The following is a 24,894-nucleotide window of genomic DNA, read 5'->3' as shown; positions in this document are numbered from 1 at the left end:
CTTCCCTGAGAGCTGCAATCCCGGGATGCTAGCGATCGGCCATCTTGGATCGTTCCTTCCAACTTGTATTAATTTTTTAATGGAGTGCTTAACAAATGTGATTCCAAACAAAGAAATAAATCATGAAAAGTTCCTTTCATGTTAGTTTTGTTTCTCGTGTAATTCATTCTGTATATGGATGCTCTTAATGGTCATTTCTATCATATATGATATTCCAATGTTTTCTCTTATTGTTTCTCACAAATATCTACAACCTCATTGCTTAGTACTTATTCATAGCTCCTCATTCCAGTTAGAGTTACTAACCGCTTGCTTGGAATCTAGAGCTTATGTCAGTATTTACTTAAAAATACATTACCTGGACGGTATGATATTGTGTGTGTCAAGCTTGAGACCTAAGGAGTGTTAAGTTGTCCTGCTTGAAATTTACATGTCAGGAAGAATTGGTGGCATATTAGAAAGGTCATGCTCCAGAATTGGCCACCATGAGGACTTCCATGATCACCAAAGTCATGCTGGAGGCTTGAGCAGAGCGAATGTGAGAACTAGATTAATGTCAGTGAAATCAGAAGCTTGTTCATTGGCATGATGGTAGGAATGGGCTCTCATTAATGAAATGTAAGTTATTTGAGATGCAGGGATTAGCTAAAATATTTAGAGCAACTCTCACACTTCTCAAGAGTATATTAGAATCTTGTGAGGCCACAGCCCTTATCTTAGTAGGGCTTGATTCTAAACAACCCCACACCCAGTCATTGAGTCAGGTGATTGTGATGGCCTGATACTGACTACAATGGGAACAGAATGCTTCGCCAGAATGCTGTCACACCTGCTTCAAGTAAACCTGTGATAGTTAAATCAAGGTGATAGTTAAAATACCAAAAGGACAGATTGCTGGGATGTTGTGAAGCTTACAAAACAGGTTGTATAAAATGTTTTGGGTCTGCTTCTATGAATGTTTGCATAGCAAATATCTATGTGTGGAAGAATTTGGTCTGAATTTTGTATTTATTATAATCTATTCTCAACTTTGAGGGAAGAGCTAACACTCACCTCAAAAAGAACCCAACAGTTAATATTTAATATATACAAATTGCCTTGGGTCAGTCTGCAATGAAATTTTGTGTATTAATTTCTAACACTAGACAGTGAAATCTAGAATACCTGAGGTTCTACGATAGACACTTAATAAATACTTATGGAACACAGGTCTTGTATTTCACATTAGGCTCCCAGTACACTGTAGTGAAACTACATTCTCTAATGAGAAAAACACAGCAGAAGCTTTCTTAAAGCACATCTGGGCCAAGTGCTGTGGCTCACATCTGTGATTCTAGTATATTGGGAGGCCAAGGAGGGTGAATCACTTGAGCCCAGGAATCTGAGATTACCCTGGGCAACATGGAAAGACCCCATTTCTACAAAAAATACAAAAATTAGCTGGTTGTGGTGGCATATGCCTGTAGTCCCAGCTATTTAGGAGGCTGAAGTGGGGGGATTACCTGAATCTGGGAGGTTGAGGCTGCAGTGAGCCGTAATCACGCCACTGCACTTCAGCTCCAGTGACAAAATGAGACCCTGTCTCATAAAACAAAACAAAACAAAACAAAAAGCAAATCTGGAAAATGTTATGTGGAAAATTTCAAAGAAAACATTTCATTCATTTATTTTTTAGAGACAGGGTCTCACTCTGTTGCCCAAGCTGGAGTGCAGTGGCACTATCTTGGCTCACTGTATCCTTGAACTCCTGACTCAGCCTCCTGGTCAGCCATCTGACCAGGACCACAGATGTGTACTGCTATGCCCAGCTAATTTTTTTTTTTTTTTTTGAGACAGGGTCTCCGTATGCTCCCCAGGCTGGTCTTGAACTGGTTTCAAGCATTCCTCTCACCTCAGGCCCCAAAGTGTTCGGATTGCAGGCATAAGTCACCACATCCAGCCCAAAGAAAACACTTTAAAAATCATTCAAAATCTTACTTCCTAGAGATATAATAGCCATTACCCTTTTTGATGTATTTTTGCAGTCTAGTTTTAAATGTAAATAGTATATTTTTACTCTTCGATAATTTACCTTTTCTTCTGCTTAATATATTATAAACATTTACACATTATAGTATTGCTTTTATCTTAATGTACAGAAGATGAATCTCAAACCAAGATTAACAATAGTGATGATACAGGGATCCTTACCTTTCTTGGACTTTCAGGGAAATGCACTTACCAATGCTTTGTCATTAAGTGTGATATAGCTACTAGTTTGAACTACTCTTCTATTCAAATACGAATTTATATATTAGTTATATTTACTAAATATAAGTATATATTTATGTATTAAACCAGGAATGAATAGTACATTTTACCAGATGCATTTTCAGCATCTATTAAGATGATCACATGCCATGATTTGTGATTATTAACTCAATTGCTGTTTGAGTAAATATGAGACAAGCACATAACATAAGTAAGTGAAGTGGGGTCAAGAAGCAATAAATTAGAGACCATGGCAAATTGGAGAGTCAGGCCCTATTTCAGGAGGCCACCAGCTACTCAGCACTAACTTATTTGTTGCACAATGAAAATGTTGCTAGCTGCTTTAATTTTTAAAACTTAAAAAAAATTAAGTTTTTAAATTTTTAAATGATTTTTATTAGAATTTCACAATTTTGTAATACTCTGTGGCCTCTTTCTCCCAGGAAAAGATCATTATAGTCTTAGAGCTGGATAAGTACTAATTGGCAAGCTTTGTTTTAAGTCTCTTTCAACAGTACAGAGTTGGACTTTATTATTGAACAAATTTGCAGACTCGCACTTAATCAAAACTAAAAATAAGCCGGGTGTGGTGGCTCACAACTGTAATCCCAGCACTTTAGTAGGCAAAGGTGGGTGGATCACCTGAAGTCAGAAGTTCAAGACCAGCCTGGCCAACATGGTGAAATCTCTTCCTCTCTCTGTATATGTGTATATGCATAAATACATACACATGCACCTTGATTTTTTGTTTAGTTGTGCTTATTGACTTAAGATCAAACTCCTTCCCTGGCAAACAAGGACATTCCAATTTCATATCCAAATCCCATTTTCTAACTAATTTGTATGACTCATTTATCCTTGACCATATCTGTACATTCTGTTCTCAGTTCCTTTGCTTATATTCTCTCTTTTTTTTTTCTGGCTCCTTTTCCTTCTCCTATCTTGCCTTTTGAAATAATACCTACCTTCCAAGAATCAGCCTTCTCTATGACATTTTTCCTAATTATACTCCCAGCACACTCTCCCCCTTCTCTGAATTCTCAAGGCCCTTCCTTGTCCATGTTCTAGATTTTCTGCCATACATTGCTGTTGGACTTTATTAAACAAAGGGTAGGAAATATATCTCATTTATCTTTAGATTCCTCCTGGTGTCTGCACATTAAGAGTGCTTGATGTTGCATGACTGCTAAGTACCAAATGACCTTTTAGATAATAAAGCATGTAAATTTTTTTTCCAACAGGGAGAGAGGGTAAGAACATGTCAATTTTGACTATCTAGAGGACATCAAATTCAGCATAGAAATTCTCATTCTACAACCACTGCATGTTCTCACTCATAGGCAGGTGTTGAACAATGAGAACACATGGACACAGGGAGGGGAGCATCACACACTAGGGTCTGTTGGGGGTGGGGACTAGGGGCAGGACTGCAGGGGTGGAGAGGCTGGGGAGAGATAACATGGGAAGAAATGCCAGATATAGTGGGGAGAGAGGTAGCAAACCACCTTGCCATGTATATACCTATGCAACAATTCTGCATGCTTTGCACATGTACTGCAGGACCTAAAGTACAATAATTAAAAAAAGAAGAAATTCTCATTCTAAAATTATTACCTGAACTGGTCCATCAAAAAGTGAAGAAAATCCTTTAGTTCATCCGCATGGCTGAAGCTAGAAAGGTGTGCTCCAAGGGCTTGGCAGAATCGTTCAGCTTCTTCCCAGTTCCTCTTTCTCACAATTCTTTCTGCATGGAATACCTTAGTAAAATATAATGTTAATTTGTTTTCTCCACAGTGTTAAAGTCATAATCATAAAGTACTCCACAGTGTTAAAGTCAGTTACTGTTGTGTGTGTGCCCCTGAAATGAATTCTTACAGGGGTAATGAAGGTGTAGGTAAAGCACATATACTGAGGCACAGACAGGTCCTGCTGAAAGTGTCAGTTCAACTAAAGACCAGCCCTGGGCCAGTCCCTGTGGCCAGATGGATGGTCTTCCTCCAGGAATTGTTCCAACAAGAGCCATATTCTCTTGTATTCCTAGGACCTTGAAAGATATAATGAACCAGTGTGCAAGGCTGTAAAGGCTACATATAAATGCTTTGGGAGTAGGCTTTGGCAAAGAAATGTGCTAACAATATAAATTTTGAATGTAAGATACTGTGACCCACACAAAAATAGAACTATTTTCTGATGAGGAAGGACCAAAGAGCAGTCTGCACTGGTGTGTGAACATTGACAGAAGGTGGCAAAACTAAATCTGGAACTTGGGCTGTTTCAAAAGAAGAAGAAAGAAGAAAGAGAAAGAAGAGGAGGAGGAGAAGAGATGATGACACAATGACAGGATGAATTATATTTGTCCCAATTCTTCTGTTCCTTGTATTATAATTAGATGGTCTTGCCACAGCCCTTTGGTGGGTGGAATATACTTCTTTGTATCTTGATATGGGGCTTGGCCATATGACTTACTGTGTTGATGGGATATTAGTGGAGGTAAAGTGAGCAGAGGCCTGAAATGTGCTTATATGGTTGGCTTGCTTTCTTGGGCTCCAATGATATACCATGAGAACAACAAGCCCCTGAAAGCTGTTGCCCTTTCAGCTTGAGCCCTAGATGAAGGACTGGAGCCCAGCACATCTGACTTGAAGTTGGAAGCAGAGGTCACCATTCAAGCCCAATCTAGATCAGTTAAACCCTAGCTGGCCTGGAGATCTATGTGAATGTGAGGCTAAATGTTTGTTGTCATAGCCACCAAATTTTGGGGTGGCATCTAATGGTTGGCTTATGGGACTAGTTGACTGATGCAGACCCAAATAAATAAATACATACACACACATATATACATACACACACACACACACATACATACATACATACACAGATATATATATATATATATATATATATATATATATATATATATATTATCATAAGAAGTGCTGGACTTCTTAATTTGACAAAAATTAGATGAATATGAGGATCATAGGCACAGTGGGAGTATCACAGTATGGCATACAGTATACCAACTTACTGGGGAAATAAGACCTTGGGAAGGAGCCAGTTCTGGCTTTGGCCCTGCCCTTTTGGGTAGGACACATGCAGAGTGTGGGCCTGAGCTACCTCATGCCAGAGGTTCAGCAATGCCCTGCCAAGGACTCTGTGCTCCAGAGCACTTTAGTTAGGTGACATAGTACTATGGAGAAGAGCATAATTTATACAAGGACATGAACTAGGATAGTAGAAAAATAACTTCATTGAAGGATAGAGTGAGAATGTTACTTTACCTTATAACAAGAAAGACTTGAGGGCAAACTCTGCCAGCCTTCAGGACAGGGTTCATCAGGCTTAGGGGCTGCTTCTTCAGGCTCAAGGGGTCCACTTATTTTCCTGCAAATTGAAAGTGCTCTGAAGCTTCTGCAGTCTTTTACCTCCCATTTTCCAAGAGACTTTCCAGTAGACATAGCCACACAGCCACCTGGGGAAGCTGGGATTGAAGTGGAAAGCTCAATTAAAAATTAAAATGTTAAAGTTCAAACATTTTCTAGTGTTTCTACTCTTTGTTTCAGCAATGTTGAAGAGAGGGAATACAAAAAAAAAAAAAAAAGGAACACAGAGAGGAAAGAAATGTGTTGTTCAGAATAACAATGACAGTGTTTATTATTTTTAAAGTACTTTTCTAAAAAGATTAATCCTCAGAACAAACCTATAGGGGAGATTCTATTGTCATAATTTGAGGTACACTGAGAATTAGGTGACTTGTTCAAGGTGATAGAATTAGGTAAGTGGTTGCCCCTGGGTTTGTGCCCAGGTGCTTTGTTTCTAGAACTGTACCCTAAGCAGTACTGCTGCTTAGGAGAGTGGTTCAAATTAGCTTAACAACTTTGAGCAGTTTTTAAGTAACTTAGTAAACCTCAAAATACAACTCTCAGATTCTGATCCAAAGGAAAAGCTGGTGCAATAAAGGTAGAAGGAGGTATGTGATAACATATATTTGTTTACTATTTATTTTGTGACAGTCATAATTTTATGTATTCATAACAGTATTAAAAAGTACTTTGTAATATCAGTTCCATTTTCTAAATGAAGTCTAAGTAACTTGCCCATAGTCAGTTAGTGAGTGGTAGAGTTGGGATTGAATCCAGATTTGTCTGACAAAGGATCATGTTCCATTTTCCATTATACCACACTGCCCAAAGCAGTCAGAAGACAAGAAGAGTCACATACATTGAAAAGTAGTGAGGACAACTTCTATCCCACCAAACAGAGAAGCCACATGGTCTCTTATACACAAACAGCAAGAGGAACAAGACACTGGGAAAAATAATTGCCTTGCTACCCTGAATGGGTGTGCTTTTTTCCCTGTTCTGTCCCCCTATCGATTTGCCCATGATAGATGAAGTTGGCTGAGGATGGGAGGAATTATCATAAAGAGAGCTTCATGCAGCCTTTCTAGCCATAGAATGGAGGAAGCAGTCATGGTAGCTACTTCCCAAGCACCTCTCCAACCACCAAGACTTAGTCATTGACCTTTACTCTGAGATGTCTGAGTGTCTAGAAAAGAAATCTGGCAGGGTGCGGTGGCTCACGCCTGTAATCCCAGCACTTCGGGAGGCTGAGGCAGGTGGATCACCTGAGGTCAGGAGTTTGAGATCAGCCTGGCCAACATGGTGAAACTCCATTTCTACTAAAAATACAAAATTGGCTGGGCATGGTGGTACATGCCTGTAATCCTGGCTACTCAGGAGGCTGAGGCAGGAGCATCATTTGTACCAGGGAGGCAGAGGGTTCAGTGAGCTGAGATTGCATCATTGCACTCCAGCCTGGGTGAGAAGAGCAAAACTCTGTCTCAGAAAAAAAAAAAACAAACAAACCCAGAGAAGAAAAAAGAAATCTATTTGCTTGATCTATTAGAGTGTTCCTAATTTAAGATGAGAGTTAACCAGGATCAACATCTGTATACTCCATCTTCTTCTGTACATAAAACGATGACTTTGTTACCAGCAACATCACTCATGTTGATGGTGATGACGATGTGTCATAACTTTTGTGGGCATTTTCTATTTCAAATTTCATGTTCAACTGTAAGCTCATATTTTCTAATCTCTGTGTTATAAAAGATAGTCTTCCTGATCACATTAGACCAATGCAATAAAATATAAATAATTCAATGGGTGAAAAGTAGAAAGCTTTAGATTGTTTTCTTATTCAAAGCCACTGGCTTAAAAATCAGGAACTCTAGAGTTTATTAATTCAATAACCAGATGATCTTTGTCAAGTAAATCACCCTTTAAAGTCTTTGTTTTCTTAACTCTAAAAGTATTTCTGATGTCTTTTCCAGCTCAGGTATTCTGATTCTATGGCAAATTATGGTCAATGCTTTAGGCTGTTTGGAGAAAGAGGAACCAACTTTCAAAATAAGTAAGAGGCCAGGCGCGGTGGCTCACACTTGTAATCCCAGCACTTTGGGAGACTGAGGTGGGTGGATAACTTGAGATCAGGAGATTGAGGCCAGCCTGGCCAACACGGTAAAACTCCATTTCTACAAAAATACAAAACCCAGCCGGGTGTGATGGTGTGCACCTATAATCCCAGCTACTTGGGAGGCTGAGGCAGGAGAATCACTTGAACTTGGGAGGCAGAGGTTGCAGTGAGCCAAGATCACACCACTGCATTCCAGCCTGGGCAACAGTGTGAGACTCTCTATCTCAAAACAAACGAACAAAAACGAAATAAATAATACACACAATATAGCCTCCATAATTCTTACCCATTGAGAATAATGGAAGAAAACATATTGTTTTGAAGAAAGGTTAAGGAGAAGACAGATGAAAATGTAAAGAGTTTCAGGTGAGAACTTCTAGATTCTATTTGAGATTTACACAGAAAAGATTTAAAAACTCACACTGGTGGTTCTAGCTCTGAGCCATTAGATGGTGGTTTGGGAGAACTAAGTTTTTGAACTTCTTTCATTGAATTATTCCTGAGGACATAATAGGGAAGACCTAGCCACTGCTTCTATTTATGATTCCATAGATAGATTACAATCCTAAAGATTATCACATACCTCACATTTCAAAAGTAAGTGAAGAACATCTTTGGGAGGAATGCTGCCTTTCATTAGTCACAACAGTATTCTACTACTTTAAAGATGAAGACACACCTGGCTCAAGAAAATTCCAGTTGGAAAAGGTTACAGCCTGCTTTCTTCCACCAACAGTTGCCCAATTATACTCTCCATGAGAATCTACATCTCTCAGGCCAGTCCAGAAGTATTTTCTTCGAGATTTATCATACTTTTTCATCAAATCATTTAGGTATTCTTGCTCAAATCTACAAAAAGAGAATCAAATTGGCAAGTGTTTCACAATGACTGACTCTATTTGAAGATACACCTTTTTCCTAGGAAGACTGTTTAGCAGAAGAACTAAGAGTTGAAAGTTTATGAGAACAAGTTTACTGATGGTCGCACCTGCTAGTGATAGTCAGATTGCAGTTTGTTCCAAAAGGGGCCTCATCCTCATAAATCTTGTAACAGGTTTCTCCATGTCTCTTCCAGCCCTAAATCAGAGGAAAATGTTGTCAAACTGTTTTCTGGACTTGATAGTGTCCCCCTCTGACAAACATGTTTCTGCTACACTGATAACATCTTAGAACTTGTGGAAACTGAGGACATGGCCATTGAATTCATACATGTGATGAGGGTGGGATGCAATTTCACAGATAACCTCCACAAGCCTGTGAGCCTGTGTCAATAAAAGGCATAGGCTACTTCTCTTTATCCTTGGTGCCTAGCTCATCATAAGAGTATAATATTTGCTGAATGAATTATTTTTGAATATTAATAATATTAGTGGGGGAAGTAAAGATATCAGCCTTGAGGATGGTAATCCTAAAAATACTTACAGAAATTTTCAAATAAGTAACTCTTTTTCATCCTGTAAGAATGCCAATATGCTATGACTTACTGCCTTCTGGCTTATTCTAATGTAAGTGAACAGAACCTAGTAGTTTATTCTATTTTATGAGTCTGAATTGTTTAAGTCTTAGCTACCATTTCTAACCAAGAAGTTGTAATACCGCTTGGGAAAATTTACACAGGGATTTTACCTACCTCATCTGGAGGACACATCTTATCAGAACTTGTGTCATTCCGTTTTTCTCCCTTTTTCTTACATACATATTTTAGTTTTTCCTCACATGATTGGACTTTCCACTGACCTAGCTTTGAAAGGAGACAAAAACATTTGCTTGAAAGGAAATGATTTACAGCATATTCAGAACTGAATTCACAAAATCTGTGTGGGTGGGGGAGGGGGGAGAGAGAGAGAGAGAAATACAAACAAATCATCAAATGCGAGAACACACTCCTAGAAAATGCTACTCAACAGGCTGGCAAAGTGATGGTTCACAGCCAGTTACCTCAGCATCACCTCAAGGTCACATTGTGGATAAATTTCATTTTCTTATAAGAGTAACAATAAAATCATCAAAGGACATTTAGTATAGAAGTTGAAGAGAGAAGATTTCAGACCACTGTTGCCAGCATTATAGTCTTCTTTCCTATGGCATGGCCAAAATTGGAAACTTTTAGGCACATCATCAACCTCCCTTTCTCAGTTTCCTCATGTGTAAAACGATGATGGTAGTTAGAATAAGTATTCTCCACGAATTCTAGATCAAAAGTTTCTTTCAACTCTGCTTCAGCCTAGACTTCAAAATTACCTCTTTCAAATATGCTACTTAGCATTAATTTACTAAATTGAGTAAATCACTTTGCTTTCTTCTAATTAAATTTTACTAAGTTGATTGTAATAAGGGTCAGTTTTGAACACTGGAATGCTATCTAGGTATGTCATCAATTCACTCTTGCCCATGGGAACCCCTTTCCATAATCTGATGTTCTTCTATCACGTTTGATATCTTTTTAAACAGAGCACCAAATGTGACACGTTTCTAAATTTCTTTTAAATACACTTAACATTTGTTGTTTCCACTTAAATCTCTTTAGATGTCTGAGCGATATAACCAATTAGGAGTCCACAGGAAAGTGATACAAATGAAACAAAGAGGTACATATATCTTTTCTGCTCAAGACACAGCCTATTTTGGATTATTAATAAAGGGTGTTCAAAAAATGTTTAGGTGGCTGGGCATGGTGGCTCACGCCTGTAATCCCAGTGCTTTAGGAGGGAGCAAGTGGATCACGAGGTCAGGAGTTCAAGACCACCCTGACCAGCATGGTGAAACCCTGACTCTACTAAAAATAGAAAAGTTAGCTGGGCGTGGTGGCACATGCTTGTAATCCTAGCTACTCAGGAGGCTGAGGCAGGATAATCACTTGAACAGGGGAGGGGGAGTTGCAGTGAGCCAAGATTGTGCCATTGCACTCCAGCCTGGGCAACAGAGTGAGACACCATCTCGAAAAAAAAAAAATGTTTAGGCATTCTACAGGAATAAGATGTTTTCTGAAAAAGTTAGGCCTAATTTTTAAATAAAATTATTTTTTCACTTCTCAAAGTAGTATTGATATAAAACAATCTGAACATGAATTTGGAAGATGGGATTCTTCAGGTTAAGTTGTGGCTATCTGCCCAATATCACACTGATGACAGAAAGGTGAGTTGAGGCTCTGGTTCTGAGAGAAAGCAAGTTGCTGGAATCAGTCTGGCATAAGAATCTGACTTCTAAAGGGATTCTCTGTATCTGTTTGGGACCAAAAGAGATGCTCTCAGATAGGATGTCGGTTGGTTATTTAGTAATTGCTTTTATTCACCTTTTCAAAGTAGCTACCAGAAGGATAATCTAGACTCTAGATTATTTTTTGCCAACCTTTGGCACCAGGTACCAGTTTTGTGGAAGACAATTTTTCCACAGATGGTGGGGAGGAGGATAGTTTTGGGATGAAATTGTTCCATGGGAACGTGCAATCTAGGTTCCTTGCATGTGCAGTTCACATAGGGTTCACTGTCCTATGAGACTCTAATGCTGCTGCCAATCTGACAGGAGGTGGAGCTCAGGCAGTGATGTTTGCTTGCCCGCTGCTCACCTCCTGCTGTGTGGCCCAGTTCTTAACAGGTAATCGTTCGTGGTCCTGTACCCGTGATCTAGAGGGCCCTTACCTTTATTTTCTTTTCCAGCTTATACACAAACATTCCAACCAAAGAAATCTTAATGTTATCATTAGGTATAACAGTAAGAATATAAATAAACCAGAGGAGTTTCCTACCTCTCCTAAGTAGGAAACACAATTGGGCGTCTTGTTGTAGGGAACATTTGGCTCATTCTCATCCCAATATGTCAGAGTAACTTCAGTACCATCTGACCACTGAAATAAAGTTGGTATATTTATGTTCTTAAGGCCTGTCCATATTTCTTCTTTGGCATCTAAAAGAAAAATGTTTTGTTTGGTTTTGCTCAATTTCATACTTTAATATGTACATTGTTATACGAATTTTTACATTCTGATATGGAGCTTTAAGAGCCTTTTTAGTACTCTTAAGTTGATTATTAATATGTTGATAAGGCAGGCAGGTTGGGTAATGAAAGCTTTTCAAGTCACTTGTGCAAGTAAAGTACATGGGTAGAACATCTGCAGGCTGGGTGTTCCTGATATCTGGTGTAGATAAACTCTGCTTTATGGGATGAATGAAATTCTATAAATACAATCATACCTATCCCAATTTGAATGGAAATACTGTCCACTGCTGCTCTGGTATGACTCTGCTGCCTTCACAAGTGAAGCAAGGAGCACCAGGCTGGCACTAAGTAGGTTCCTACTCTTAGCTATTATTAGTGAATTCTAGGAAGAGATTATAATACTGTCAGTCTAGTATATTTTCCTTTACCAGTCTTTAGCTTTCAAATAATTACAAAAGTGAAGTAATTATCACTTAAGTTTTTGGCACAACTTAAATAGAATTTAGCTCATGAGAAGAGGGAAATCATTCAATCAGTGGTGGTAGTCAAATTGGTTGCCACTAGGCACATGGGGCCACTTAAGTAAAATGAAGTAAAAGTCCTACAACAGAAAGGCTGAAGCTGGAAAAAACAACAAAAATAAAATGAAGTAAAAGTAATAATTCAGTTCCTCAGTTGCCCTAGCTACATGCCAAGTGCTCAAAAACTGCATGTTGCTTGGGGCCACCATACTAGACAACGCCGATTGTAGAACAGTTCCATCACTATAGACAATCCTATCTGACAGTGCTGACCTGTGAGATCAGTCTGTAAGCTTTTCATTCTCACCAAGAGTCTAAAACCAGGATGCTTTAAAATGTCTTCAACCTCTCAAATAGGATATTTTTAAAAACTTACCCTCATTATGGAGTTTTATGACAACCACTTCCACATCTGCTAGAGAATGAATGCTGATTAGGTCACTACCGAAGGCTTTGCATTTCGTATGTGCCTTATCCCAGGAATTACTTTCATTTACCAGCAGATAGCAAAATCCATTATTTGGCAGCCAGCCTGCATCACAGCGGGTATCTGAGTATGTCCAGACATCTGGGGGAAAAACAGCTATTTATATTCCAGTAAAAATACATCTATTTTGAATCAATAACACTGCAAATTCTTTTTTCTTGAATAATGAGTCTTCTGGAAAACTGGGGAATGTGATCTCAGATGCTACAGTGTCATGAATTTATGTGGTGCCTACCACATAAATGTGGTATACATGGCATCATAGGAATTCCCACTGGGATTCAGAAAATGATGTGACTTTTTAACATGATATCAATGTGCTATATGGCTGAGTGCAGACTATTAAAAGGTTTGGACACAATCAAGGGAGAGATTGCCCTTAGTCCAAGTAGACAGTAGAAAAGTGTGCCTTAAGTCAGTTTCTGACAAATCTTTTTCTGGGTATGGAACTTGTTAGGTTTCCCCGTAGTCTTGTCCTTGAGAAGATTATAAGAAGGCAAGCCTCCTTTTCTTGCACGGTCAGCTTAGCAAGAGGATGTAGATTAATGCTCACTGTTGAACAAAGGACAGGCAGAGATTTAAAGGACAGAATAAGACATTTACACATTTTGCATCCAAGAGATGGCAGCAGTGGAGGGAAAGGGCAAAGGTTACCCGTAGACTTCTTTCCTCCCCTCTGCTAGACAGATGGTCCTTATGGAATTAGTGATTCTGTTTTGACCATGATAAAGCTCACAAGTGAAGGTCTAATCTTTCCAGATTAGAAAAAAAGAATGAAGTATAAAACCCTGCAGAATACTTCTACCAGAAAGTGAGTTGGTTACTCAGACTTCACTGATTCAGAACCATTTGAAATATCTGTTGTAAGAAAACACAGCATCTTAAAAATGTGGACAGCTTGTTTTTTTTTACTGACTTTTTTTTTAAAGTGATTCAGATTCAGCTAGCCTCTTACACTTGCAAGATAAGTCAATTAACTTTAATATTCTGAAATAGCATGTATTATTGTTATATTTTATAATTATGATAAAAGAATGGAGGAAAAATATCACCCATAATGGAACTTAATACAATCATTTTCATAGTCTAATTTTTGTTTCAATGAATACATACTTTTACGAGATTAAAATGGTAAGTAGGCATATCATTTGGTTTTGTTCTTTGTATTTTCCTGCTGGCACAGTTATTTTAGTAAATGCATATTATTCAGTCATGTGGAAACATCATGATTTACTTAATAATTGCTACTGTGAGATATTTACTTAATCTATCATCAGTTGCTCTAGTTTATTTTCGTTTGTGCTGGATTTTCTATTATGCCTTTTGTTGTATGGACTAAATTTTGTTTAAATCAACTTGGAAGATAAATGTCTATTTCCCCTATTATCTTAAAATATCCCCTTACAATCTTTATTCTATATCTAGTTTTTCCTTAAAAATTGCTCTAAGCTCCTTTTTAGATGACAAGACATTTGGATGCTTTATTCACTTCACTCACAGTTCCTTAAAGCAGGACACTGAAAAATCATCCTTCCTTGGGTATTGGTCATAGTAGTGGGAAAAGCTATAGGGAAAGGACACAGAGCCCCAGGGGAGCATAGCTGAAGGCAGCTATTCTATAACTCTGAGGCAGAGGGCAAGGAGTAGGTACAAGGGAATGTAGGGGAATTTATCTTAAATAGACTTGTTTACTTATATTGACCAGGAACTGACCTTTTTTTTTTTTTTTCTTTTTTTTGAGACGGAGTTTCACTCTTGTTACCCAGGCTGGAGTGCAATGGTGCGATCTTGGCTCACCACAACCTCTGCCTCCTGGGTTCAGGCAATTCTCCTGCCTCAGCCTCCTGAGTAGCTGGGATTACAGGCACGCGCCACCATGCCCAGCTAATTTTTTGTATTTTTAGTAGTGACGGGGTTTCACCATATTGACCAGGATGGTCTCGATCTCTTGACCTCGTGATCCACCCGCCTCTGCCTCCCAAAGTGCTGGGATTACAGGCGTGAGCCACCGCGCCCAGCAGGAACTGACCTTTGATCATCCCCGAGTGAAGTTCCCTGAAAGGGGAACAATAAATGCTAATTACCTACAGGTTGTGTTTCCTCCAGATTTTCATCATTGTGCCTGCACTGAATAAAAGCAAGCAGCTCCAGTTTCTCAGGGCTGCTCTCTGGCCACTAGAGCCAGGCAGTCACCTAATTACTCTTACACTGCATACTTGTGTCTGAGTACTCCATTTATCTGTTGTTGGCCAGGGTCTGCGGGATGGACCCAGCAGGTAGTGCCCTGTGTGAGGAGTGCTGCAACAGATTGTGACAAACCTTCGAAAACGAAAGTGAAATGACTGCACAATAAGTAATTGGTACCCACTGGGGATTTCCAAGTTCAAGGGGATTTTCAAGCTAGGGCTTTATCATGGGACAACAGTTATCAGCTCAACAGCAACTGTATATAAAAGTATTGAAACAGCTGCTTAAAGCTAGTGGAGCCTCGATCTCAAAGGCCCAGTTAAGGGATCTAATGCAAACTGTAGTTTTCCAAAACCCATGGTTCCCAGAAGAAGGCACATTAGACCTAGAACTCTGGGAGCAAGTGGGAAGAAATATTAAGTGACGTCATGAACAAGGGCAATGGGTCCCAGTAATATCTTTAATATTACAGGCCTTAGTTAAGGCTGCTTTGGCCCCACTCTACACAAGAGCCAAAAAAGGGAAAGGAGGAAGAACCATCATCTATCTTACCACCACCTCCTCCTCCCTCAGCCCCGCTGTTATCAGCTAAAGGTGCCACAGAGGAGGCAGACATTTTCCCCGAGCCCTCTCCCACAATAAATTGGAAAAAAGACTGGGACTCTGTCTTAGGCAAGTGGCATGAGAAAGGGAGGTCTTGGCTTGCCCGGTGATGCAAGATCAACAAGGCAACCAGGTATATGAACCCATTACTTTAGACACTTATAAAGAGACAACAAAAAGCATTAGAGAATACAGAGTCACTAGCCCATTTACAAAAAGATTATTTGAGGCCATAGCAGACAGCTTCCATATGACCCCATGGGACTGGTCAGTGCTAGCTAAAGCAACCTTAGAGGCCAGTCAATACCTCCTCTGGAGGGCAGAATATGATGAGTTGTGCAAACAACAAACCAATCAGAATCAATCCTTTCCCTTTGATAGGTCTGGCTGTGTCCCCACTCAAATCTCACCTTAAATTCCCATGTATTGTGGGAGGGTCCTGGTGAAAGGTAATTGAATCATGGGGGCATGTCTTTCCCATGCTGTTCTCGTGATAGTGAATAAGTTTCACAAGATCTGATGGTTTTATAAGGGGGAGTTTCCCTGCACGAGCTCTCTCTCTTTGCCCACCACCATCCATGGGAGACATGACTTGCTCATCTTTGCCTTCTGCCATGATTGTTAGGCCTCCCCAGCCATGTGGAACTGTAAGCCCATTAAACCTCTTTTTCTTTCCAGTCTTGGGTATGTCTTTATCAGTAGCATGAAAATGGACTAATACACTCCTCCAGGTTTGAGTATGAGTTTCTCTCACTTGGTGAGGATGTAATTAAATACCAGGTACACATCAGGCCCTATGCTTGACAGTCAAGGCACTCCTCTTCTCCATTCTTTCAAAAATGACTCAAACCTTTCTACTCCTCAAAAACTTCAGCTGTTCTTGAGTCTCTTTCATCCTCAAGCTCCCTGGAAAATGCCCCTCATTGTACACATTTTGCCCTTCTGCACCTCTCCTTTTAACTTGATTTTTGGATGCAAAGACCTGCCTGGCAGAGAAGGATAGAAGAGGGCCAGGTGCTGTGGAACACAGGGTGGAGAAGCCTGGGATTACTCCTGAGTCCATAGGTTTTGCCTCATTATGGAGGCATGCACAGTAGTGGTTCTCAGATTTGACTATGCATTAGAACCACATGGAGAGCTTCTTAAAACACAGATTGCTGGCTGGGTGCAGTGGCTAATGCCTGTAATCCCAGCACTTTGGGAGGCCAAGGCAGGAGGATCTCAAGGTCAGGAGTTCGAGACCAGCCTAACATGGTGAAACCCTCTCTCTATTAAAAATACAAAAATTAGCCAAGTGTGGTGGTGCATGCCTGTAATCCCAGCTACTCAGGAGGCTAAGCAAGGAGAATCCCTTGAACCCAGGAGGCAGATGTTGCTGTGAGCTGAGACTGTACGAAGGAGACTACATCTCAAAAAAACAAAACAAACAAACAAAAAAAACAACACAGATTGCTGGACCCCATCCTGGGAGTTTCTGTTGTAGCAAATCCAGAGTGGGTCCTGAGAGCTTTCATTCCTAACAGGAAGAGGTGATGCTGATGTTCTTGGTCTGGGGACCACCCTTGAAGAACCACTGCCCTGGAGAAAAAAGAGCCACACACGAACAGAAGTATATTTCCTATCTCAAATATCTCTGCCTTCTCCTGGGCACATACATATTTTTATTTAATATTCTTTATTACCTCAACCAAAGCTTTATTCATATATGGTTGATAATATCTAACCATAGGGTCAAAAATCAAGTACTTTTCTATACTGTCAGTATCAGGAGAAGGACAGGTGAAAATGGTTGTCAGAAATGATTTACTTTTTTTTCACAAAACTATGATTTTAAGGCCCATTTGAATGAGTAAGTGAGGAAGATACCTGTTAACTCCACTGTATTATTTAATGGTTTCCTGCAGACATAGGGCAGTTGAGCTTCACAGGAAAAGCTCTGCCACAGACCGGACTCGGCATCCATTCTTGCACAGCTGGATCCACCTATGGTAGGTGCACTGGGCCTATCTTAAAATGGAACATTTTTCAAAGCATTAGAATGAGAAAATTAGGGTCAGGATGGTGGTCAGAAACAATAATTTGTATTCCTAATTTTATGCTTTTATGGGAACTCATAGTATACTTAAAATGTGTAAGCCTCAATAAATAATTATGTGCTTAAATATGTCTTTCTTCTAAAATATAGGATCTAAGGGGAAAACACTAAAATTTTAAAACAAAAACAAAACAAAACCTTTTTTCCCCAAATGACTTCCAGGTCATATTCTATGGTTAGTAGCTCTTAATTTGCTACTCCATAAAGTAAAAATATTAATTTGTCATTGTCATGCTATTAAGGCCTTGTGTTAAAGATTATCTTTAAAGATTTTATTTACTGAAATAATAAGAGTATTACTTCATTTACTGATAAGGAAGTTTAGCAACCAAAATTAAAGTGACTAACTCAGTTTTCCCATATGTATGCAGAGCAGTATTGTACTGAAATTAGTGTTAACTTTAGGTTCTACAATTTGCCTAAGATTTTATTTTATTTTTCAAAGTTGTCTAATCCTTCATTTGGGGAGAAAGTCTTCAGGCTCTGTGGCATTTTGTTTGTTTTTATTCCCTACAAGACTTTCTTTGAGGTATTTATTGTATTATAAAATACAACCATTATGTTGTCAGTACTTGGGTGCTGTAGTGGGGAGACCCCAAGAGTTTGAAAATGAGGGGATGTTTTATATTAGAGTTAAGCTGCAGATGAAATACAGCAGGGGTGAGTCATAGACATGCCAAGTCCTTTAGGGATACAGAATGGCTCCTAGGCCATGTGGTGGACTCATTCTGCTCTTAAATAAAAATGCAGGATGGTTATAGAGTTCATAGGTTCAAAGGCTCAGTTGCCCACGGTGCAGTTCAGTTTGGCTATAACAGTACCATATTTAAGAATGGTTTATTTTTTAAAAAATTTATTTTCTTAGTGAACAGTTCTCAGAAAAAGAATGGTTTAGGAAGAAAAAATTCTTCTGAGAGGTAACCATAGTAAGAGTTGCCAAGATTTTGAAACGTTTCTAAGCTATTGGTAAGTGAGAAACTTTTGCTTTCTTGAAGATTTGTTCTGTGCAGAGGGGGTGGGGAAAGAGCAGTTACCTGGGTCCCAGTTGAGAAAGTTTAATGGTTTGTGGTCTGACCATTCCCAGCCTCTAGCAGAGTACAGTTGATTTAAACCAATCCAGAAAATTCTAGCAATGCCTTCTTTTTCTGTAAGAATTAAAAATTTTAAAAAGTGACAAAGTTGCCTAAGTTATTATCTAAATTAGACCTACATTTCTACTAATAACAAACAAATCTGCAGACTTTGATTGTAAGGCAGCAATTCCTGTAGGATGCTATCTAGGCATCAAAGGCAGGCAATGCTGTTAGACAAGAAACTTCAGACTATTGAGAAACCCAAAGGCTAATAAGTTAATTCAATTCTACTTTCCTATTAGCTTGTCAAGTTCCCTTTCATCTAAGGTAAGAACATAAGCTTCTCAGAGTAGCTGTCTCACTATCTATTTTTAATCCTCTTTTATTAATATAGAACTTATCAAAAGCAGTTTCCATTGTACTTCTAGATTTTGAAGATCTGACTGTATTCCAAAGCAACAATTTAAATTCATTATGCATACACATAATTTGCCAGGTTCTAGGTATATAAAAACCATAATGAAAAAGTCCCTGCCCTCATGAGAATTTCAGTTTAGTAGAAGGATACAGACATGGATCCCTCAAATGATCAAGTTTTTCTGGGACTGGGTCAGAAATATGTATAGCAGCTGTTTATGTATGTATATGTATGTATAGTCTGGAGATACAGAATGAGACACACACACACACACATGCACACAAACATACACACACACACACACACACACACACACACACTACAGTCGAGACAGATCATTCAAATTTATTACTTGACGACCAGATGCCATCAGCAATTAAGAAAGATAGAAGGCGGGTGGATCACCTGAGGTCAAGAGTTTGAGACCAGCCTGACCAACATGGTAAAACCCCATCTCTACTAAAAATACAAAATTTAGCTGAGTGTGGTGGCACATGTCTGTAATCCCAGCTACTTGGGAGGCTGAGGCAGGAGAATTGCTTGAACTCGGGAGACGGAGGTTACAGTGAGCCAAGATCATGCGACTGCACTCCATCCTGGGCGACAGAGTGAGACTCTGTCTCAAAAAAAAATATATATATATATATAGAAAGCAGATATAAGTTAGGTAGTGAAGCCAATTTCTGATATGTGACCCAATGTGCATATGCCCACAATAAAGTGGATGCAATCAAGCTGGTATAAGTTCATGTGTATTGAAAAGGGAATGTGTAAATGATGGTAAGGAATTTCAATGTTGCTTAGGAAGTCATTACTCCTAGATCAATATTTACACATAGTAGTTTTCAGTAAAGGGGTACTTAATAAAAATTTGTTTTCCAGATTTGGATACTGTGAGTTTTTTTTTAATTCTTTGTAATTATTTTAATGTAATTGCATCTAAATCTATTTTTTGATCTCCTTCAGAGCAAAGATATAATTTTGGCACATCAGTGATACTCCATTTATAATTTATAAATATACAGCTTTTTTTTATCATTTGCTTTTATTTTCTCGAGTAAATACAGGTTAAAAATTACAAATTATCAATAGTACAGGACATATATCAATGTTCTCTTCAAAAAAGAAATGTTAAGGGAAACATAACAAGTAAAAGTTTCATTAATTAGTAATTATTAGGAGGCTCATATTTTTTGCTCAGATGTCTAAGCCATGAAAAGGCCTTTTTATGTCATTCCTAATCAATTCTCTTTTTTTGTTTGTTTGGGGCTTTTTTTCTTTTTTTTGAGACAGAGTCTTGCTGTATTGCCCAGGTTGAGTACAGTGGTGCAATCTTGGCTCACTGCAACCTCTGCCTTCTGGGTTCAAGTGATTCTCATGCCTCAGATCCTAAGTAGGGGGTATTGCAGGCATCACCACCATGCCTGACTTATTTTTGTATTTTCAGTAGAGAGAGGGTTTCAACATGGTGGCCAGGCTAGTCTTGAACTCTTACCTCAAGTGATTTGCCCTCCTTGGCCTCCCAAAGTTCTGGGATAACAGGTGTAAGCCACCATGCCCAGCTGGCCCTGATCAATTTTTATAATACTGACCAATTTCCTATTCTTCTTATTATAATATTCATATTGCTATTATTAGTTATTTAATGGATTTTTACCATGTTATTAGTGTATACGTGTGTGTAAATGCTTATAATCCCTTTCAAACTGTTAAACAGACTGTCAAAGGAAATTTTCCCTTTTTTTAAACTTTCAATCCATTGTGAAGCTAGCTAGAATTTTTTTCAATCAAAGTATAAGTCCTCTGAAGTCACTCAGATATCTGGATTTATTAGTATGTTATTAATATAAAACAAGTAATGCCTACTATAGACCAGTGAATGTGGTCATGTGCAGCCAAGAAAATACAAGATAATACAGTAGATACCACCTCATGTGACTCAGATAAGGCTTAAAGACGTTTTAAAACAAGACTGGTTTACAGAACTAATAAATTCTGAATTTAAACTCCAGTGACTTCTTCCTTTTGATATAAAATAATATTAAATTTAAATTTACATTATCTCTATTTATTTTCTTTTTGCAAGTTGGCTGGGATCATAATGCATTTTCTTTTTAATAATACCCTAGATTAAGTAAGCCTTTATTGTTTTTTTTTCTTTTTTATTGTATTTTAGGTTTTGGGGTACATGTGCAGAACGTGCAAAATAGTTGCAGAGGTACACACATGGCAGTGTGTTTTGCTGCCTTCCTGCCCTTTACCCACATTTGGCATTTCTCCCCAGGCTATCCCTCCCCAGCTCCCCCCGCCACTGTCCCTCCTCATTCCCCCCAATAGACCCCAGTGTGTAGTACGTCCTTCCCTGTGTCCATGTGATCTCATTTTTCCTCACCCGCCTATCAGTGAGAATATGTGGTATTTCATTCTCTGTTCTTGTGTCAGTTTGCTGAGGATGATGTTCTCCAGATTCGATGATGTCCCTACAAAGGACATGAACTCATCGTTTTTGATTGCTGCATAGTATTCCATGGTGTATATGTGCCACATTTTCCCAGTCCAGTCCATCATTGATGGGCATTTGGGTTGGTTCCAGGTCTTTACTATTGTAAACAGTGCTGCAATGAACATTCGTGTGCATGTGTCCTTATAGTAGAGCTATTTATAGTCCTTTGGATATATACCCAGTAATGGGATTGCTGGGTCAAATGGAATTTCTATTTCTAAGGCCTTGAGGAATGGCCACACTGTCTTGCAGAATGGTTGAACTAATTTACACTCCCACCAGCAGTGTAAAAGTGTTCCTATTTCTCCACATCCTCTCCAGCATCTGTTGTCTCCAGAATTTTTAATGATCGCCATTCTAACTGGCGTGAGATGGTATCTTAATGTGGTTTTGATTTGCATCTCTCTAATGACCAGTGATGATGAGCATTTTTTCATGTTTGTTGGCCTCATGTATGTCTTCTTTTGTAAAGTGTCTGTTCATATCCTTTGCCCATTTTTGAATGGGCTTGTTTGTTTTTTTCCTGTAAATCTGTTTGAGTTCTTTGTAAATTCTGGATATCAGCCCTTTGTCAGATGGGTAAACTGCAAAAATTTTTTCCCGTTCTGTTGTTGCTGATTCACTCTAGTGACTGTTTCTTTTGCCATGCAGAAGCTGTGAAGTTTCATTAGGTCCCATTTGCCTATTTTGGCTTTTGTTGCCAATGCTTTTGGTGTTTTGGTCATGAAGTCCTTGCCTACTCCTATGTCCTGAATGATTTTGACTAGATTTTCTTCTAGGGTTTTTATGGTGCCAGGTCTTATGTTTAAGTCTTTAATCCATCTGGAGTTAATTTTAGTGTAAGGTGTCAGGGAGGGGTCCAGTTTCTGCTTTCTGCACATGGCTAGCCAGTTTTCCCAACACCATTTATTAAACAGGGAATCCTTTCCCCGTTGCTTGTTTTTGTCAGGTTTGTCAAAGATTGTATGGTTGTAGATATGTTGTGTTGCCTCCGATGCCTCTGTTCTGTTCCATTGGTCTATATCTCTGTTTTGGTACCAGTATGACGCTGTTTTGATTACTGTAGCCTTGTAGTATAGTTTGAAGTCCGGTAGTGTGATGCCTCCCGCTGTGTTCTTTTTGCTTAGAATTGACTTGGCTATGTGGGCTCTCTTTTGGTTCCATATGAAGTTCATGGTGGATTTTTCCAGTTCTGTTAGAAAGTCAATGGTAGCTTGATGGGGATAGCGTTGATTCTGTAAATTACTTTGGGCAGTATAGCCATTTTCATGATATTGATTCTTCCTAATCATGAACATGGAATGTTTCTCCATCTGTTTGTGTCCTCTCTTATTTCATTGAGCAGTGGTTTGTAGTTTTCCCTGAAGAGGTCCCTTATGTTCCTTGTGAGTTGTATTCCTAGGTATTTTATTGTTTTTGTAGCAATCGTGAATAGCAGTTTGTTCCTGATTTGGCTCTCTTTAAGTCTGTTATTGGTGTATAGATTTTTGCACATTGATTTTATATCCTGAGACTTTGCTGAAGTTGCTTATCAGTTTCAGGAGTTTTTGGGCTGAGGCAATGGGGTCTTCTAGGTATACTATCATGTCGTCTGCAAATAGAGACAATTTGGCTTCCACCTTTCCTATTTGAATACCCTTTATTTCTTTTTCTTGCCTGATTGCTCTGGCTAGAACTTCCAGTACTATATTGAATAGGAGTGGTGAAAGAGGGCATCCTTGTCTAGTGCCGGATTTCAAAGGGAATGCTTCCAGTTTTTGCCCATTCAGTATGATATTGGCTGTTGGTTTGTCATAAATAGCTTTTATTACTTTGAGATACATTCCACTGATACCGAGTTTATTGAGGGTTTTTAGCATAAAGGGCTGTTGAATTTTGTCAAATGCCTTCTCTGCGTCAATTGAGATAATCATGCAGTTTTTGTTTTTGGTTCTGTTTATGTGGTGAATTACGTTTATAGACTTGCGTATGTTGAACCAGCCTTGCATTCCTGGGATGAATCCTACTTGATCATGATGGATAAGTTTTTTGATGTGCTGTTGCCATCGGCTTTCCAGTATTTTATTGAAGATTTTTGCATCTATGTTCATCATGGATATTGTCCTGAAGTTTTATTTTCTTTTTGGGTCTCTGCCTGGTTTTGGTAACAGAATGATGTTGGTCTCATAAAATGATTTGGGAAGGATTCCCTCTTTTTGGATTATTTGGAATTGTTTCAGAAGGAATGGTGCCAGCTCCTCTTTGTGTGTCTGGTAGAATTCGGCTGTGAACCCATCTGGACCTGGACTTTTTTTGTGTGGTAGGCTCTTAATTGCTGCCTCAACTTCAGACCTTGCTATTGGTCTATTTATATTTTCGGCTTCCTCCTGGTTTAGACTTGGGAGGACACAGGTGTCCAGGAATTTATCCATTTCTTCCAGGTTTACTAGTTTATGTGCATAGAGTTGTTTGTAGTATTCTCTGATGATGGTTTGAATTTCTGTGGAATCTGTGGTAATTTCCCCTTTATCGTTTTTTATTGCATCTATTTGGTTTTTCTCTCTTTTCTTTTTTATCAGTCTGTCTATTTTGTTGATCTTTTCAAAAAACCAGCTCTTGGATTTATTGATTTTTTGAAGGGTTTTTCATGTCTCTATCTCCTTCATCACTGCTCTGATCTTAGTTATTTTTTGTCTTCTGCTAGGTTTTGAGTTTTTTTGATCTTGCTCCTCTAGCTCTTTCAATTTTGACAATAGGGTGTCAATTTTGGATCTCTCCACTCTTCTCATATGGGCACTTATTGCTATATATTTTCCTCTGGAGACTGCTTTAAATGTGTCCCAGAGATTCTGGTATGTTGTGTCTTCATTCTCATTGGTTTTGAATAACTTCTTTATTTCTGCCTTTATTTCATTGTTTATCCAATCAGCATTCAAGAGCCAGTTGTTCAGTTTCCATGACGCTATGCGGTTCTGAGAACTAACTCAGAATTTTGAGTTCTGAATTTTGAGTTCTAACTTGATTGCACTATGGTCTGAGAGACTGTTTGGTATGATTTCAGTTGTTTTGCATTTGCTGAGGAGTGCTTTACTTTCTATTATGTGGTCAATTTTAGAGTAGGTGTGATGTGGTGCTGAGAAGAATGTATATTTTGTGGATTTGGGGTGGAGAGTTCTGTAAATGTCTATCAGGTTTGCTTGTTCCAGGTCTGAGTTCAAGCCCTGGATATCCTTGTTGATTTTCTGTCTGGTTGATCTGTCTAATATTGACAGTGGAGTGTTAAAGTCTCCCACTATTATTGTGTGGGAGTCTAGGTCTCTTTGTAAGTTGTTAAGAACTTGCCTTATATATCTGGGTTCTCCTG

General features: G+C 38.8%; 1 protein-coding gene across 2 annotated transcripts in view; it reads right to left on the bottom strand.

Moving 5' to 3' along the window:
* The window catches only part of LOC100402350 (CD302 antigen), a 171,046-nt gene that overhangs the window by 125,684 nt on the left and 20,468 nt on the right, over nt 1–24,894 (bottom strand). For both annotated transcript variants that reach the window (XM_002749408.7, XM_008998828.5), the window contains exons 5-13: nt 18,592–18,702; nt 17,329–17,469; nt 12,562–12,753; nt 11,474–11,631; nt 9,359–9,469; nt 8,717–8,805; nt 8,408–8,577; nt 5,532–5,731; nt 3,865–4,007 (exon numbers count right to left, since the gene is read on the bottom strand). In XM_002749408.7, the coding sequence (XP_002749454.3) occupies nt 3,865–4,007; nt 5,532–5,731; nt 8,408–8,577; nt 8,717–8,805; nt 9,359–9,469; nt 11,474–11,631; nt 12,562–12,753; nt 17,329–17,469; nt 18,592–18,702 (1,315 nt within the window). The remainder of the gene's footprint in view (nt 1–3,864; nt 4,008–5,531; nt 5,732–8,407; nt 8,578–8,716; nt 8,806–9,358; nt 9,470–11,473; nt 11,632–12,561; nt 12,754–17,328; nt 17,470–18,591; nt 18,703–24,894) is intronic.

The sequence above is a fragment of the Callithrix jacchus genome, chromosome 6, assembly GCF_049354715.1.
Source record: "Callithrix jacchus isolate 240 chromosome 6, calJac240_pri, whole genome shotgun sequence".
Taxonomy (NCBI): Eukaryota; Metazoa; Chordata; class Mammalia; order Primates; family Cebidae; genus Callithrix; species Callithrix jacchus.
This window is presented reverse-complemented; position numbering and strand designations above follow the sequence as displayed.